The following is a 19,815-nucleotide window of genomic DNA, read 5'->3' as shown; positions in this document are numbered from 1 at the left end:
TTCATATAAACGATCTACACTCTTCAATTTTCCACTCAGATGTTTCCAATTTGCAGATGACATAAGTCTTCTTCAAGTAAACAAATCCTTGAAGAAACTCAATGCCCCAAGAAAACCATCAGTGAACACCTCACTTTTAAAATAAGTGGACAGAAAATTCGTCCAATTAGTTATACAAAATACTTAGATGTCATTCTAGATGAGCCTCAGTATGAGAAACATACGAATTCACTTCACTTCAAAGCTTAGTTGAGTCGTCAGTATGTTAGCTAAAATGAGGTCTCGCAAGAAATTCTCATAAATATCTTTTATGCAATCTTCCAATCGCATCTAACTTTCAGACTTCAAGTTTGAGCACAGATTAACATCATACTCAAACAAAAACTATATGTTCTCCAAAATAAAGCCCTAAGAATAATACATTTTTAAAATCAACGTGAATCATCCAATTCACTGTAGCTATAAATAATCAAACATCTTAAAAGTATCTGACTATTTAACCACTCTAAACTACTTGCATATACATAACCTTTTCAATAACAAGCTTGCTATTGTATTTAAGGATTTTGCACAACCCATCTCAAGTTTTCATTCCTGTGGCACCTGATTTGCCCTCACAAATGTTTCTATTCCATATTCCAAAACCATTAATTATGGCTCAAACTCAATCACACATAAATGCACTCATGACTGGAACAATCTGCAATTAACCAATAAGAACTTTAGGTCCTTGTCTAAAGCCCAATTAAAATCTCTTCTCTTTAAACATTATCTAAGTAACTATTTATAATTCTGCTTTTTTCTGCATCCAACTTTGAAATACCTTTTTCTTACCATCAATATCATGACTCCTAAGGGTAACTATTGCCATCACCAACCCTTCCTTGTACTGTGTCAATTTCCTGCTGAATCGTTGGTTCTTTTTGATTTATTGAAAATCCCATCGGTTTCCATGGGCTTTCTAGCCCTGCTAAATCTATGGTTTTCCCTGTGTGGAGCTTATACAGTCCAGTCCAGATGTAAGCGTACGCGTACGCTCAACTTGGAAAGTTAATTGCTTTCATTCAAAAAAACAATAGGATAGCGAGTTCCTTTCAAATTGCGCAAAAATAATTGCTTCGTGTTAAAAGCAAAAGCATAGCAAGAAACATTGTTTATAAACAATACTCTGCGCGAGAAAAAATTAAACGTGAAGACCATTAAATTTTTATTTTTTTTAACAACAAAACTAATTATAAACGGACATAAAAATTAGGACTTCAGACATAAAAATTAAGACTAGACAGGACGTCACAAGATTAGTCAGTAGACCATTAGTCCAATCTTCAGCTTTTTGATTTTAAACAAGGTATGTGCCATACCCGAGCTCTGTTATTTGCAAGACCCAACAAACATTCTCAGGCACATTAAAAAAAACAAATACATGGAATCACAGTCCCGATATTTACTTGCGACTCTCCATCTAAGCCATGGTCCCTCTTGGAAATAATAGAATGGGTATATCCCTCGATATTTGTGAGGCTAGACATGTAAAATATGCATATCTATCATCGCGCGCATCTAAGTGATTACGTAATATACAATGCGCGCGCTAAAATGGAGGTAAAAATGTAAACAAACCAAGCGGACACATGACCTCCATTTCTGCGCATGCAGAAAAAAACATGGCACTATAATTGAGTGTATTTGCCAATACTGTTGAATCATAGTTATAAGAAAGAGAGACAATAAAAATTGTAACTAGCCCTAGCTATGGCTAGCACGTATTACACATTTTTATACAGTTTATAGTAGCCAAATTTTAAAAATAAAATGTTTAAAATCATATTCAACCACTAATATTTAGCTATATATAGCTAATAACTTCATTGGATAAAAAGTTTAGGTTTACATGGTATAATTTTTAGCTTTTTGATTTGCTGGAAAAAGGTTTGAATTTCCTTTAAAATTTTCATTGTTCTCTTTGTATTTCACAATTGTTCTAAGATTAGACACGTATGTCCATAGATTGGGCAGTCCAGTCTTAAGACTGGCCAGCCATTTGTCACTGTCTGAAGATTAGGCTGGCCAGTCTAAGACAAGGCGTGTTCCAAGACTGGCCATAACAGACACACTGATATTGCACCTACTTCTTTTCGGAATATAAAAATACAGTACAGTCCAGATGTAAGCGTACGCGTACGCTCAACTTGCAAAAATAATTGCTTTCATTAAAAAAAACAATAGGATAGCGAGTTCCTTTCAAATTGCGCGAAAATAAGCATAGCAAGAAACATTGTTTAAAAAAAATACTCTGCGCGAGAATAAATTAAACGCAAAGGCCATTGAATTTTTATTTTTTTTAAACAACGAAACTAATTATAGTAACGCGATTTTAATCTCGATTTATTTAAAAAACACAAGCTCTTTTAAAATACAACAAATCCAGTGATCTAAATATTTTAAAAAAAACTAATGCTACTTTTAAAACTTTTAGTAATATTTCTTTATCGTCGAAACATATTTTTTAACATGCGAAACTTTTAAAAGTTCTTTTTATAAAAAGCAACGTTTAGCAACGCAAACGGAAAAATCCTACGTTCGGGACTTTTCCCTTCGCGATAACATTTCGAAAACAAATTAAATTTTAATACCGAAGAAAGAAAAAATCTAAAAATATAACTTTTGACGTTTTATAGTATCACGCTACATTTTATTGTTAAAAACATTGTCTTTTTTTTTCTAGCGCGCAACAGCTCTATCTCTTAAAAGATTTAAACAATGCATCTCGCTGTCTATTTAGTTTTCGCGCAAATCTTTTATTTTATAAAACTATCAAACAATGGCTCGCTGTGTCACATTGATAGAGTTGATAACATTTTAAATACTTAAAACACTATCTAACGAAGCTTTCCTATCGCCGTTGTTCGTTCTTTAACTTTCTAAAAAATCATTTCTAACGCCCGTCTTCGTTATTAAACTTTTAAAATGTGATATAACGAAGCTTTTCTATAGCCGTTTTTTGTTTTTAAACTTTTAAAATGCGATCTAAAAAAACATTTCTATCGCCGCTTTTCGTTTTTAAACTTTTAAAATGCGATCTAAAAAAAAAAAAATTACTATTGCCGTTTTCCGTTTTTAAACTTTTAAAATGCGATCTAAAAAAACATTTCTATCGCCGTTTTTCGTTCTTAAACTTTTAAAATGAGATCTAAAAAAAAAAATTTCTATCGCCGTTTTTCGTTTTTAAACTTTTAAAATGCGATCTAAAATAGCTTTTCTATCAAAATTAAAGTTTTAATATTTGTTAAACTATAATAATTTCTATCGCTTAAAAGCTTTATTTAACCCGCGCAACCAACAATGCCTTCTCTCGCTAGTTTATTTAGTTTCCACGCAAAACTTTTGTTTAATAAAAATATTAAACAATGGCTCTTCGTGTCACATTGATAGAGTTGATAACATTTGCAATTATGCTATTGGGAATAGTTATGTTAACACTATTTAACAATAGTTACGCGCAGTTATAATAAGCTATTTTTTCTTCAATAATCTTTTGTTTATTACGCGCAAGTTAATGACTTACAAGACTCGCAAGATAATTAATAAGAACAAAAGACAAACAACTACCGCCTCCGAGAAAAAGGTGTGAAACTTGAGCGTACGCGTACGCTTACATCTGGACTGTACTGTAGCTAGCTAACTTGTTCAGTACTGGTGTCTTCCCAGAATGTCTAAAACAAGCTAATGGGATTCCACTTTATAAAAACACTTTTACAGGCCTATCAATAAGGGGAGAGCAATTGCTCTTGCTCACCCAAAGGCTCGCCCAATTCTGAGAGATGAGAAACTAGCTGAGCCATTAATTGCTCCCCCAAATTTAAAAAAAAAAATTCTGCCTGAGCAATATTAATTCATCTCACATGGAAATCAATGTCCTCTTTCTTATTATTTACGGTAAGAAAGAACCAAAATATATAAAAAAGATAAAATAACATAAATAAAAAAGACAATAATAAAATATGCGTTTATAATCTTATTCTATTTATTCAGATTGCTCACCCAGTTTAAATTATTGTAACCTTGGGGGAGCGATTTATAGCTCTGGTGTTTTTTTCTTATTGATAGGCCTGCTTTTAGTTATTATTGAAGATATTATTTCAGTTTGTCTGTTCAGTATTCATATTACTGTGGAAAGTTTATCATTTCTTGAACCTGATAGTTTAGTAGGCGACGTTTCAGGAGATCCTTCTCCCATCATCTGGCAAAGTAAAATGATGTTGCACATGTATTTATATAATTACAGAGGATCAAATTCATAAAAATTAACCAATGTATGTGAATAAAAACAGAAAAACCAATAAAATCAGAAAAATGTAGACCTTAAGGTGAAGATAGTTAAATTATGCAAACTTTTGTATTTACTACTAGCATATTTACTGATATTATATATACATTCTAAATCTAAAATTTTAATTTATTTCAAAAAAAAAGTTTTGAATGGACTAGTCCACGGTTTACCACCTCCATTGTTTTTCCTGTCGATTTTTGTAAGGGGTCTGAGATTATAAACAACTTGTGCCACAAGGAAACTGTTTTTTTGATTGGGTATCCCTACTCTCCAGTGAAGGATTCGAAGTATCGTATGTAGAGAATGTTGTGTGGTGTAAAAAAGGCATGACCTAAGGAACAAGGGCTTCATCAGACGCCCAGGGCTTGCTTCTTATACCGCTTTCCACTCTTGTAGTGAAATTGATCCATGATAGAATCAATCCATCCGACCTGGCATAAGGGGTCGGTCATTATGAAGGGTCTGTTTATAACGAAAGAGTTACCTCGATATAAGTTTTTCTTGACTTCTTTGTTTGCCATGCTTAACAGATTTGGTTAATGATTGATAACAAACCACATGCGATTATTAGTGAGGTGAAAAAGGAAAGGGAAATGTGTGCTATCTTATTGCTAAGGAAGACTAAGTCACATGATTTTATGGATAAATATAATTGGTAGGTGAAAGACACCTGTAATGGTAAGATCATCATATCATTTTAAAGGCGGTCATATAAGAATTTGCTTATCCAAAGTTAGTTTATTATAATTGGACTATTATCTAAAGTCTTTATATTTTAATGTTTTAACAATTATAATGTTCGTTTGCAAAACAGCACAAGAATAATTCTTGCTGTATATAACTTTCAAACCACACCAGAAAGACTCTTGGGCATAACTTAAAAACAAGTTTTTGAGCATGCAAGTATTTTTTTATCTTTTCACCTTGACAGCTAGTTTTTTTGATAATTCGAAACAAGAGAACAAATTTATCTAAAAAAATTTTGGTGGCATAAATTATTATTTTTCTTTCAGAACAAAAAACATTAACTGGATGCATGATGCCAAAGTACACAAAAAAATAGGCTTGTCATAACACCCTTCTCCATGGTAGACACGTATTGAAGAATTAAACTCGACTTTTGCCAGTAATAAAAAATATTTAAACATAAAACTTAATAAATTCAAATAAAATAAACGAACTTCGTATATACAGCAAGATATACTTGCATGTTCTTTTAATGTTTTTGCACAGTCTTAATTGAAAATCAAAATTGAAATGCAAAATGATTTCACGGACTATAGTTTAGTTGACAATGATTAAAGTTTTTCGCAGCATTAAATTTGATTTTTATTTTTGATTTTAAATCAGATTTGAAATTAATAACGAAGGAGGATGTTACGACAAGCTTGTTCAACCTTGTTTTGATTATATATAATTCTTAAATGGTATTAATTATAATGTGTTGTGTATTGTACGTAATAGCAGATGTTCAAGATATAAGTGAATTGTAAAAGCAGTTTGGCTGTCCAATGACTCTTGTATTGCCTGTTATATAAACTTACATCTGCAAGTTGGTTTCCAATAAAATTTTGTCAATAAACACCTATATGATCTTACATTTTAGAAATTTAGAAGGTTATGAGCAACATATATATTCAAGAACCTCCAACAAATGGAAAGGTACATTTGTTTTGTTTTTTTCACCAGAAATATACATGCTTGTGTCCTTGAACTTGGTAGATCTGTTCCTTACAGCATTTAAAGATCATTCAGGTAAAAATTAATATAAATAATGACAGTAGGATCAGAATGTACTTCATTTTGGTGAATTGCTATTGCCTAAAAATCTTTTTGTATTTTATTTCTGGCCGTGTGGTATTGCAATTTAAGGACATATGGTAATGATAATTAGTACTGCTTATATGTAACTTACATGTGCACAATATTTATCACCTTCACACAAACCTTCGTTAGCATCAAAACCTTTGTTCTTATTGTTAACCTATTGTTAAATACATGCGCTATTTTTAAATAGAGTTCAATTCAATAGAATTGATGTGTCACATGCAAAATATAATTAGCTCATGTAAACTTCCCGTAACTCATTGTTATATTTAATTGCTACAGCCATCAAGGGAACAACAGAAAAAAAAATTAACAAAGCCTTAAGTTTTTATTGTTTCTACTCATGAATGACAATGTATTGTCTTTTGTTTTTACATGTGAATTATTATGATACTTTGATAGAATCTTGTGCTTTGCGCGCAATTTTACTGTTTTTACATAAACCTAAATGTTGTATTTTATTTCGGGACCGTCTCCACCATCGTTTTACATTTTTACGAATTGAAACGATCATTTCTACGATCCCGATTTTTAAACGATTTACAGCGATCTTTTCGCTTCTTACAATGCTGTTTCTATCATTTTTAAACAATCTACGGCAATGCAACAAAACGCAACACAACAAAAATTAATAAAACTTAAGATTGACGAAAATGGCAAATTACTTTATTTATTTTAATCTTCATCAAGTAAGTTTATTTTGATCGACCAAAACTAGTATTCGCAAGTTCCACTTTTAGCCGTATGCACAAAAATCAAGGCACATCATCATCATCATTCTCGGCTTAACGTCCGTTTTCCATGCTAGCATGGGTTGGACAGGGTATATTAATGACCCTCTTTCAATCTGATCTAGACTGTGTTAGATATAAACTCAACTTCCTCTGTATCAAGTCTGTCCTTATAACCTCCTGCAAAAGTCTTTCTCGGTCTGCCTCTGGGCTTTGCCCCAGGAAAGTCACGCGAGTATCAGGAAAGTCATGTGAGTATCAAAACAGTGCTCTCAAAATAGAAATAATAAAACAGGTAGCAATGCACAATGTACAAAGCTATCATAAAAAGTTTTAGTATATTCCCTTTGATTTTACATTCTTGGCATAAACATGATTTTACATTAAACACAAAATCTTCAACATTATGCGTGTTCATTTTTTTTTTTTAAATGTATATCTTTTTGCTTTTGCGATCGTTAACACTTTTAAACGATAGCATGCAATTTACATGTATAAGAACAAAAGGATTCATTTTATTGTTATGACTTGCACACGATGATAACAATAGAAAGCAATTAAGTTCATGCGTAAAAAAAGGTTTGCTAAGGTTCTTTATGTAGGCATGAGATCGTTACACGATGTCATAAAACTCATGTACACGTAAAGTTACATTTAAGTGGTACTGTAACATATAAAAACCATTATAAAACACATGTTTGCCATTTTCGAAATGCAAAAATACAATAACCTTAAATTTAGATTTTATCTTCTGTAGAATAATACAAATTTTTCAGCACTAAATCGCAATTTAAAAAAAAAATGTTATGGCTAATGAAGGAGGGTGCAGGCACATTATTTGTATCATGTATTGTACCAGTGCTTACACTCTACAACACATGTAGTTGCACACCATTTACAGCTTTGCCTATAATGACTGATAAATCTTGTTGTGGGTTACCCAATCAGCTTAAATTTCAAAATTAAACAGAATTTATTTATTAGGTTCTTTTGAAGACATCACTTGGTGATATTGATATTGAGCTGTGGTCCAAAGAGGCACCAAAAGCATGTCGAAATTTTGTTCAATTGTGCATGGAGGGGTATTATCACAATACTATTTTTCACAGAGTTGTAAAAGGTGAGTGCGCTCAGCTGTGCATGGAGTTATATTAAATACTTTAAAATTTGACTATTATTATAATATTATTGTGACATATGCCAGGTACATATAAGTTTTAAATTTGTGCCAGTAAAGTTGCAAGCACAAAAAGACAGAGAGGTGGTGACAGGATAGTGATCTCCCTCTTCCAATGGTTTATGTACTACAGGCCCAATCTATATTATAATGTTCAGGCCATTTCGTGAGAGGCATGCGATCGCACGCGCACGCCCCCACACATGTGCAGATTTGTTTAGGCGTGCGATTCATCGCACTCGCAAAACGTTGCTGTAATAAAAAATTATTGTATTTATATCAAGAACATTTATTAAATAAACCTTAAAAATAAACGATCATTCTTTTACTGAACTCTAAAAATAAACAATCATTCTTTTACTGAACTCACAATAGACCGCACAATTTAATTGCTACCATTTACCAGCTACCAGGCTATATTAAGGCTTCGCAAGTTTTATTTTAATGATTTTATAAAAAAATGCAACAGTATTTTAATCTTTGTAAGGTCGCCTTTTGAAGAATTTAAAAGAAATTCAGCATTATTTAAGTTAAAATAACTAAAAGATAATATCATTAATAAGAAAAAAAAACTTCTTTAATAACGAAATATTCTTTTAGATAATAATTTTTATGATTCATCGAAGGTTTATTAAATATTATTATTAGCGGCCGTTCGACTTTCCGTAATTTAATTTAATTTAAATATCTGTTTGCCCCACAAGTAATAACAAAGTTTAACTAACGAGTCTGCTTACGACTTTTTCGTATTCGGGTTAAAATTCCTTGCCGTACCTTGTTGGAACTTGCACTTTGTATGTTCCTTACGCCAAAACAGCAGCCCCTGTGCAGTGTACAGGGGTAAAGGAAATGTTTTTGTAAAAAAATTTTTTTTGATCGCACGCACAGACTTTTTGAGGCATGTGATCTACCGCACGCCTGCCTAATTTCTTACAAAATGGCCTGAATGTTCATTGTCTGTCCTGAATGTTTAAACCAATATGATATTGTGACAACCTGAGTCAACTGTTAATTCACTTGGTTTATAACATTTATTTAAACCTTGTCCTTGAAATTCACAAAATCTACCTGGACTTTTTAGTGAATTTGTCTAAAAAGTCCTTGTAGGTTCTGGATTTTTCTTTCCTTTAGGCTTACAACTTACAACTACTAATCATACAAAAGTTCTTGCTTCTTTTAAAAGCATCCCTGTTGAAAAGCCTCTCTAATTCCATGCAAAAGGATTAATTTCACTAAAATTACATTATTATATTTTAGGTTTTATTGCACAAGGAGGTGATCCAACTGGCACAGGAACAGGTACGGTTTTGGTATATGGTTTAAAAAGGAGATTGTACCAGATGCAAAAAGATTTATTAGCTTAATCTATCTTATCTGAATTGAGGTTGAAGCTGGTCAAATAGTTTTATTGTTTGTAAAGCGATTTAGCAATTATAAAATTTAAAATTGTCATGTCTTTTTAAAAACTATGCTTATGTAGTTACATGTAAAAATAAGTTTAAGCGCAACATTTGTTTTGTCTTACTCCGAAGCCTTGTTATAGTTATATGATTTGTCTCAATTGGGTTTAAAAACAAAATAAGTCCAATATGCTATATTTTAAAATTATTTCTTTACAAGGCATCGTAACCATTAGAAGTTGCACTTTAAACACAATATTAAGATGTTTACTTACAATTCTGTTTCTTTTACTCATTCAGGTGGAGAGTCTATTTATGGAAAACCATTTAAGGTAAAAGATGTATAGATGCCATGATGCTAAAATGTAAAAAACTTACATTGCTTATTTATCAATGTGGTTGCGATACATACTAAAACATTTAAAGGCATTTTTTAGTTTTTGCTATTATGTTTATATAATTTATAGAACGCAAACATGTGGATAAATTCACATGTTCGCCTGTCTTTTATTCATCAAGTTTCATTTTTCTGTGGCACAACTTATTTCTCAAATACAAACAGACAGAATATGGCTATTATTAGAAAAATGTTGTTTTTAACTGCTGTATAAAGTACTATTTCCTTCTGTTCTAATTTGCGTGGTTCACAATCATTTTTATCAGGATGAATTTCATCAACGACTTAAATTTAATCGTCGTGGTTTGGTTGCTATGGCAAATGCAGGTGCTGATGACAATGGGAGTCAATTTTTCTTCACACTTGACCGAGCTGACGAACTTAATAAGAAACATACAATCTTTGGAAAGGTAGATTTACTTTTTTGGTGAGAAAACTCAAAAATGTAATATTTGAATTTCAAATGATTTAATGTTTTGTTTAAATCAACAAGGTTTATTGTTACCTCTTCTTAAGTCACCACTTTTTGCTTTTTTTATAATTTCATGTTATTGATTACATTTGTAGATTTTTTATACTTTCTTATACAGGTTACAGGGAACACAATCTATAATATGATACGCTTTAACGATCTTGATATTAGTGATGCAGATGACAGACCATATGCACCACCCAAGATTATTAAAACGGAGGTAGACTATTAATGTGCATCCGTGACTTTGTTTCTAAATAAGTGTCCTTTTATTGCTCCTTTCCATGGGATTTTTAGTGAAAAGGAAACAAAATTATCATCTGGAAAAATTTGTTGTGGTCTTGTTACGTTTTATAAATAATAGTTTTGTGGTTAATTTTATTGTTTTATATAGAGATACTGCCTTTTTACCCGATATTAAAAAGTCATAAAAGCTTGCATCATAGATCTAAAGTATTACATGCAATTTCTTAATCGTGCACAAACTGATGAAAATATTTTTATTATTTTTATTGAAGCTCCTTTTTACAATCCATTATCATGTTTTAACATAAATGCAAACTTTATTTTCTTTAAATTCATAAATCTCTTAATTTTTCTGTTCAGGTCCTTTCAAACCCGTTTGATGATATACAAGCAAGAAAAACGAAGAAGCAATTGGAAGAAGAAGAACAAGAAAAACAAAAAGGAAAAATTAAAAGCAAATCAAAAGCCACAAAGTAATTTCTCATCTATTTGTTAACAGTTACAATTTATTTAATGACTGGATTACCTAAAATAGAACGAGAAAAACGTTTGCTTATACAATAATCAACTCTTTTCTGCTGTACACAATAGTCAGGGAAGTTAATCTTGCATATCAGGGACACAATTTTCATCTAACACGCCAGCATGTTCTAGGTCACTAAAACCCAAGGTTAAAAAAGTTGGTCTTAGCCATTCTAAAGTTTTTCGTAGGTGTGTATCTTAAGGACCGTTATAATAAAAGTTTACTTTATCTACTCCCCCCTGTATAAGTAAAAGTTTGAAAGTCTTTTAAATCAAATCAAAAAGCTACTTTTACTAGGACAGAGCTTGAGGAAAGGGTGAAAAAAGAAATTACCGTAAGTACTGACTTACGGTAATATCTAAAAACTTCTAGCATATTAAAGAAAGGTTTCGCCTTTGGATTTAATTTTTTAACTCAACGAGTTTTTGTTTTGTGTTATTGTGTATATTTTCAAATGATAGTCTACCCTTGCACATTTTTTAACTCCTCCTTCCCTCTAATAAGCCCCCCCCCCTTCCAGTAAACCAACACCCTCAAAATCGCTCCTGGAGACTGGTAAGTTCTTAGAGTGTATATAAAAATTACTTGCTGCTTTACAGAAGAATAATTTTTTTCCTAGAAAACAACCACCCACTGAGTTAGTATTAAACAACATGTTATAAAATTCTAAATTGTTCATTTATTTTAGAAATTACAAGTTGCTATCGTTTGGAGAAGAAGCGGAGGAAGATGAAGATGAAGCTGATCAATTTACAAAGGTAAACACACCAGTTAAATATATGCAGTAGCCTTTTTTTAAAAACACTATTACGTATTAACCCCTCCTTTATAACTCCACTACCGCAAGTGTAGTGGAAAGTATAAACCTTTAGTAACAGTGCATGTGAATATGACAACAGGTTGGATTCTAATTATCTTGCTGATTTTTTTTTCACATGGTGGACAGCCTTCTTCAACCTCCTTTGGAATTTGCTTTGAAACTCCCTGAATTACCTAAAAGTTTTGGACAAATCTCAAGGCAAGAACTTTTTGCAGAATGTTTGTGGAATTATTTTTGCGTTCGAGTGTCTGGAAATAAAAGGAAATATTTGTAGGATAAAATTTTGCTCAAAATCTCAAATAAAAATTACATAAAAATAAGGTCTGGAAAAGTTTCTTTCTGCAAAAAATTCTTTCCCTAAGGTAGTGAAATCCCTAAGGTTTTTTTTGAATTACATGGAATTTGATTTTAGGAAATTTGATTTTGACTGTAGTAAATCTAAGAAAATAACATGTCTTTAGATTCATGTTCATCTGCTTTAAATTCGTTTTAAAACTTATAGATTCTGCGAGGAATTTTCGTAAAATTCTTCTCCTTCCATATTGTATAACAAAAAGCAATGTTATAACACAATCTTTCTAATACATTTTTTAAAGTCAGAGCATGTTCTTTTAATAACAGCTAGAGTGAGAAAGTATACTTTTCAGAAAACATAGAAGTAATTTAAGTTCCTGAATGCAAAGTCTTGACACAAAGCTAAGGAAAATTTGAAATGATCAGACGTCTTTCATACCTTTATCATCTGATATTTTTGTTTTACTGCAACATGTATTGAACCTGAGACATATTGATTGAAAATCGTTGAGTTAAAACACCATAGGTTCCTGTTGTGCTCAGACTGTAAATGAAACAGTTGATTGAAGCAGCTTTTCTCAATTTTCTGTTCTGCTTTTGTGTTGAGAAATAACATTAAAATAACAATCATTTTATTAATTGTTATTGTCTTTCTTTTTTGTACTAGCTTTCAGTTCAAATCAGGTATTTTTTTATTTCCTTTCTGTTAAAAGTATGTAAAAATCATGTATAAGTATAATGCAAATCTTGGTTTGTTAGGAACATCACATTAAAAGTAGCCATGATGTTTTGAACGATCCAAAGTTGAGTTCACAGCCAGCGATTGATCCTACGGAAAAAAGAAAAAATGTAAGCCCCTTTGTTTTTCATTATGCTTTTTATACAAGTCATAAAACTGCATTTTATTGCACACTCCCTAAAGAATTGTAGTGTTTGCACGTTTATCGTTTAGTTTTGAGTCATATTATGCCAGCCAACACAAATTGTTAATTATTTATGGAAATTTGCTTCTTTCCGAAAAACTGATTAAATTTTCGAATAGAGTGGGATTCAAACCCACGTACTTTAAACTTCCCGGCTTCAAGGGGCAGCTTCTCTAAGACTTGCGCCTTAGGCCGCTTGGACATCTATCCATGGGACGAATCGTCATTCTGACCTAGCTAACGGATCAATCTTTGTTGACCATGCCACTTTGTCAATTTTTTTATATTTTTGTTTTATGACATCAGTGATAATATGCGGAAGTACGAAATATGTTTCTCTTGCTCTTCTTCCTCCCATATCAATTTATGGCTGTAGAAATTGTGGTAACTTTTTGATAGACGCGATGCTTTTGATGTGTTTTATACTTATGTACCAAAACAAAATATGACAAATGTATTGAATCAGTATGAATTAGAAACAGTGGAAAACATGGCCGCCTTTTGTGTGAAGTTAATATTTCAATATTGTTACTGCTGCGTATGTTATGATAAACTTTTCACAAAATAAATGAGAAGATGTACAGCCACTCACACTGCGTAGTTGACAGATAAATTTTTTATTTATTTCAGGAGAACAGTGAAGTATCAGACAGCATTCGAAAAAAGCTAAAAAAAGATGAAAAAGAAATTATTCAGAAAGAAGAAGAAGTAGAAGATATTGAAGATAAAAAGAAAAAAGAGCGCAGGTGCTTTTAACATTGAATAACCGGTTAACTGTTTGATAAAAACTCACAGAGAAAAAGTTCTTCATTATCCTTATTCTATCCGTGCTTTTACGAACATATTATAACCAGGAGCAGGGCAAGGCGTATTTAGATTTTTCCTAAGCTTTCATAATGGGGGTCATTACAAATTGCTATCAAAGGAGGGGGGGGAAAGGGCGGGGAGAGGGGGGGGGGAGATTTTAAAATTAGGCAAAAAAGAGTAATTATTTAGCCCAACATTAGTTTTTTTCGCTGTCATGTTGAAATGCTTTGTTACCCTTCTTTGTTTATGAAGCTACTCTTCTATATCTGCGTTTAGCAAGCTACTCTTCTATCATACAAATAGTTTTAGGAAAGTTACTGTTTGCATACAACAGCCAGGGTAAATTGAAAACATCGCAATATTCAAAATAACATTCACGATGGCGTGGAGATATAAGTTATACTTATATGTTGTAGCTATAATTTATAGTTGATATAAGTATGGCTTGTGTGTAAACATTCTGTTTGAGGAAATTTGTTAGTCAAGATTGTTCTTCACTTTATTTCTATTTAAGGCGCGCATTACAAGAAGAAGCTAAAAAGTTAAAGAGAGAATTAAAAGCAAAAGATAAAATAGAAGTTAATAAAAAAGAAGAAGTTGAAAAACCAGGTTAGTGGTTGAAATGTGTTTGTAAATCTGCTGGTTTTATGTGATTTTATTGACATGAAAAGAACTGAATCTTTTTAGTAAAATAGAAAGCAGACTGAATATTCTTTTTAAAAGAATATGTTTCTACCCCCCCTTCCCCCTTTTCTTTTTTTGTAATATTAGAAAAAGAACCGGTGAACGATTTGATGCGAACACTCCTCGACGAGCGTAAAACTTTCATAGAAAAGAAGAAAGAAAATGTACTACTTAAAAAAGGCGGTAATCGAGAAAGCCAGGTGAGAAAAAAACCCAGATTACAAAGTGGTGTGAAATTTGTAACTGGTCGAAATTTTTGGATATGTGTTCTGTAGCATTTCATAAGGTTAACTTATAAGGGAATTAAGTTGGATGAATCAACTTTGCAGTTATGTTATTTTTACAGACCTTGGAACTGCTCGCTGGTTTTGAACAAAAGCTTTCTAACATCATTGCAGCGGAACCGCCTTCCGATAGTAAACAGAAGGAAACGAAAAAAGATAACGATAAAGAAGATGATGAGAATGATGAGGGATGGTATGTAGTCTTTTAGTAATGCAAGTTTGTTCTGCGTTAAGATTCCTTTCAAGACTTTAATCCTAAATTTTAAAGAAAAACGAAGTTGCTTGAATTTTAATGTGATTACTGGCGCATAAAAAAACAGAGTTCCCACGCCTTCTTTAATCTCCTTAAATTCACAAGGTCTCCTCAATTCTCCTCAAATATCCTCAATTTTTTTTGAAATTTAGCTTTTGTTCTCAAATCTCCTGAAAAAAATTTAACATTTGGTTATTTTTTATATGTGGTATTTTTTATACTATTTATTTCGAATCACCACAATTTGTGGTTGCTGTGGCCAGCAAACATCAAACTTTTTTTGTTGTGTTTGTATTTGAAGCAAAGAAAATATTGGGATGCCAGGTTGTATGTTCCTTCATTGTTACAAGTGCCAGTATTTCACCTTAACTCTTCACAATTTTTTTAACAAAACCTCCTCAAGAATCACAAAAATGTCCTCTAAAGTCCTCTTCTCAATTTTCTTTTTAAAAAAAAGTGAATGTCTATATATACGCTTTCTAAAAAAGAAAAAAGTGTTGACTTGAAATGTTTGAACTGTAATTTGTAAAAGTTACAAGATTATCGAACTTTTTTTGTGCTAAGCAACCTACTAGCAACTTGAGAATCAAACAAGTTTATAGTTTACAGACAAAATGAAACTTTGTAATTTTAAATCACTTTAGAAATTATTCTCAAATAAATTCTTATGAAGGGAAAAAATGTAATTGAATACCAAAAAAGTGTGCTTTTTTAACTATCGAGGAACTAGAAAAGCAAATTTGTAAGTAAGTATCAAAATCTTTCATTTTAACCTTAAAACAGGGCAATCCGATATAGAAAACTCAAAAGAAGTCCATTAATAAATGTGACTATGTATGATCAACAAGATGTGGCATGCCAAAATATATTTTTTCTTTCTAAAACGATTTGTATTTTATAGGATGAGCCACAAACTTGACTTTGAAAGCGAAGAGAAAGCGAAAGATGCAAACATGAGGGGTGACGATTGGTGAGTCGAACTAATATTCCATTTTTGAAATACTAATGTTTCATTTTTTGCCTGAAAAAATTTATTTTCTTATAACATGACTGCGCTGACCGAAACTCATCCCCTTTTTTGACGAAATGTATCACACTAAACAAAAAAGTATACTGAATTTGATGGCGACATCAAAAATGATGATCTTTTTGTGATCCACAAGCCAAAATTAGTAACATATTTCTCCTTTTCACACCAAATACTATCATTGCTTCAAATTGGGCCAGTGTGTTTATTTTTCCAATTGTCGTTTCCTTATTTGGATATTCGGTAGAAATGAGCGTTGGGTTTCGTCGGCGTTTATCATGATGGTGGCTATCGAGTAACAAAATTATGATTTTTCGTCTACCGGTGTATTTACAAATTTAAAATGGGGATTTTAGGCGGCAGTCACATTCGATCGACTGATCACCAGATCACAGTGTAGCTGTGAAGCATAATCTCTTCTCTTTATCTGCTCTTTTATTTTTCTAAAATTGACAAAAAAATAGCAGACCAAAATAAAAGAAATTAAAAAAAATATATTTAAAAAAAAAGGGAAAAAATGTCAACCACATGGTTTAAACCTCTTTACCTTCTAAGCAAGGAAAAAAACCACTGGACCACCAACCACTTCCACCGGAGTGGTAAAGTTGGAACTTTAAAGTGTTGTTTTTCCAATATTTATATATATATATTTATTTATATTTTCATGCACATAATTCTTTTTATATTTTAGGTATGACATTTACGATCCCCGCAACCCAATCAACAAAAGAAAGCGAGAAAAATCGAAAAAAGACCACAAGGAGAAGAAATAACATCTAAGTAGGGGCGTAAAAGTGTTGGCAGATGAATCGACCACTGAAGATGATTAGCGACCTGGATAGAAGAAATAAACTTTCCCGCTGAAATGAAATGTCCCGATGCTTGGTTTCACGTATCATGCAAACTTCGCAGAGTTAATATTGTGACTGGACTGTATGGAGAACGTATTTCATAATCACCTGAGATCATGACATCATATAGATGACGCCTTGCGTGATGCATCTACCGACGGTGACGTTATTTTAAATTTCATGTAAATACGGTGACGATTTATACATATATGTCCTCTATTATCTTTGAAAAATATGCTGACGTAGCACAACGCAAGTAATATGTCTTTATCTATGATGAACAAAATCTTCAACTTTAACAAACAAACGATGAAACGCTACTTATTTCCATGTTTGCTTTTTAATAGCGCCCTGCTTTAATAAACGGTCTCCTTTAATAAACGCCCTATTTAGAAGAGACTTGAAACAAAAGAGGTTTTTCATAAAAATTATTCAATATGTCCGATGAAAATATTGTCAATGCTGCAGAGATAAATTGCTCCTAAAAAATTAGAAAAGCTTCTATTTTGAAGTACGCCTGTGAAAATCATTTAGCCGAAACACGTGCACTCCTTCACAATGCATGTGTTTGATTTGCGTGCTTGATTCGGCTCTGTTTTTGTTATTACTGGACTGGAAGTTTCAAAGAATACGTAAATGAATTCTGGTTGTGTCATTTTTTGATGGGGTAGCATTACCTGGAGAAAAAAACGTCGCACGGATGCACGCAAAGCTCTTTTCCAGGATATACTGTAGCGGTAAAAGTGTCACGAAGAAGAAGAAAATAGAGTTTTTAGTTTCGAAAAGTTTTTAACAATTTTTATATATTTTTTTATTTTTTTGCCTCCTTCATCTTTCAGCATTCGTTTGCTTGCCTTAAACTACGTACTAACGATTATAATGTATCAATTGACACGTGCACGAAAATCTCGTTCCAACACGTGTGATTTTCTCACCTTCGAGCAAGTTCTATACTTATCCAATTGATTTATCCAATCTCTATTCCCTCGTCCAAAAAGTCAATTAATAAAATAAAAACAATACAAGAGTTTCGGGACATACTCCATGTATAACCGATAAAAACATCCCTATACACAGTATATTCTCCATTGATACTATGTGAGAGAAATCCCTGAGATCAGCACCATCTTTGTGTTTTTAAATATTTTCTCTCTATTCATTGCTGTTTTGACAGGTTATCAACAAATATATATATATATATATATATATATATATATATATATATATATATATATATATATATATATATATATATATATATATATATATATATATATATATATATATATATATATATATATATATATATATATATATATATATATATATATATATATATATATATATATATATATATATATATATATATATATATATATATATATATATATATATATATATATATATATATATATATATATATATATATATATATATATATATATATATATATATATATATATATATATATATATATATATATATATATATATATATAAAAATAAAACAATGGTAAAAAATAAATTAAAATTACCAAACGTAAAACTTACGCCTAGGTAATTTTTCGTAAACAAAGAATAGTACAGATAGCGATTAAAAATGATATGGTTAATGTGAATAGGAGGTAATATTTAAAAGCAATATTTGGCTGAGTTTAAACGCTTTTTTCTTTACTTGTTTACCAAGAAGTTATCAAATTTTATATCTTTTATATAATTTTATATTTTCATGAAATTTTAAATGTCCTATATCTTCGTGTCGCAATGATAAAGTTTGTTCGATGAATAAAAAACATCTTTTAAGAGTAGACTTAACCCTAAAAATGAGGCGCAGTTTTTGGTACGACTACAGAGCAAAAGAGCATTCTCTGGTCAGAATAACTCAATCTTATTAAAAAATTATTAGACGCAGTACCATAGATATAGAGAGTAACTGGTTGGCGCTTTACAGCTTTTGTTGCAGCATACGTAAAGGAGATGCCAAAAGGGCATACAACACGGATTTGTTACATTGTTTTCCTAAAGCGTTCAACCCGGTATCCCTCGTGAATAATCTATATTAAAATACCCGTATACGTCTGTGTGTCTGTCTGTCACGCAAAATGGTAGCTTGACTGCGCAAGAAGCGAGACGCAAGCAATGCGGTATAAAAAGGACGGGCGAACCCGTGGATTTTTCCACGGGCTAACGACTAGTTTTTAAATATTTACGTTACTCTTTAGAACAAGAAAATGCTGTCCGAGTGTTTCTGCTTTGACTGTGCTTTAATAAATTTGTTCCACCCGAAATGCTGTATCGCTGTGAGCGCTTCTTTGGATCTGCCACGTACTGTATACCCGCACTACAGCGCTCGACCTGGATGTGCGGTATGATTAACCTGTTTAAGCGCTCAACCTGGGGTTCAACGCCGGATCACTCGGATATTTCTTAACAAGTAACCGTATATTATATTTTCAAAATGGCTACGATAGCTTTATTCCCCGGGTCTCCCGCAGAAAAGATAATTTGTGGGCGACCCCGTGAGTTTTTTCACGAGTGTAAATATGTACAGAATAGAATACATTTTTGTGTTTTGTCTCCTATACAACAGTTGTATCGAAACAACTTTGCTAAGTTTACAATAACATTGCATTGTTTAAGAACCAGGGAGTTGCCATAAAGAAACGGTACTATTTAATGGTTGATAAGTTACTTCCGTATTACTTGCATGTTTACTCTTACTAACAAATCCAAAAAATATTGAATGTTGTGACGGTTTTTTCTTCAGTCA

The 19,815-nt window shown here is 31.8% G+C and overlaps 1 protein-coding gene across 1 annotated transcript; it reads left to right on the top strand.

The window, feature by feature from the left end:
* The first annotated feature begins 5,582 nt into the window (after positions 1-5,582).
* LOC130628837 (spliceosome-associated protein CWC27 homolog) lies at positions 5,583-17,302 on the top strand. The gene is made up of 15 exons (XM_057441865.1): positions 5,583-5,992; positions 7,873-8,008; positions 9,323-9,364; positions 9,766-9,797; positions 10,129-10,272; positions 10,453-10,554; positions 10,941-11,053; positions 11,792-11,861; positions 12,977-13,066; positions 13,771-13,886; positions 14,462-14,556; positions 14,719-14,831; positions 14,978-15,108; positions 16,070-16,138; positions 16,887-17,302. Exons 1-15 carry the CDS (start codon positions 5,951-5,953, stop codon positions 16,966-16,968), a joined length of 1,377 nt encoding a protein of 458 aa, XP_057297848.1. The 5' UTR covers positions 5,583-5,950; the 3' UTR covers positions 16,969-17,302.
* The last annotated feature ends 2,513 nt before the right edge of the window (positions 17,303-19,815 follow it).

The sequence above is a fragment of the Hydractinia symbiolongicarpus genome, chromosome 2 (genome assembly GCF_029227915.1).
Source record: "Hydractinia symbiolongicarpus strain clone_291-10 chromosome 2, HSymV2.1, whole genome shotgun sequence".
Taxonomy (NCBI): Eukaryota; Metazoa; Cnidaria; class Hydrozoa; order Anthoathecata; family Hydractiniidae; genus Hydractinia; species Hydractinia symbiolongicarpus.
This window is presented reverse-complemented; position numbering and strand designations above follow the sequence as displayed.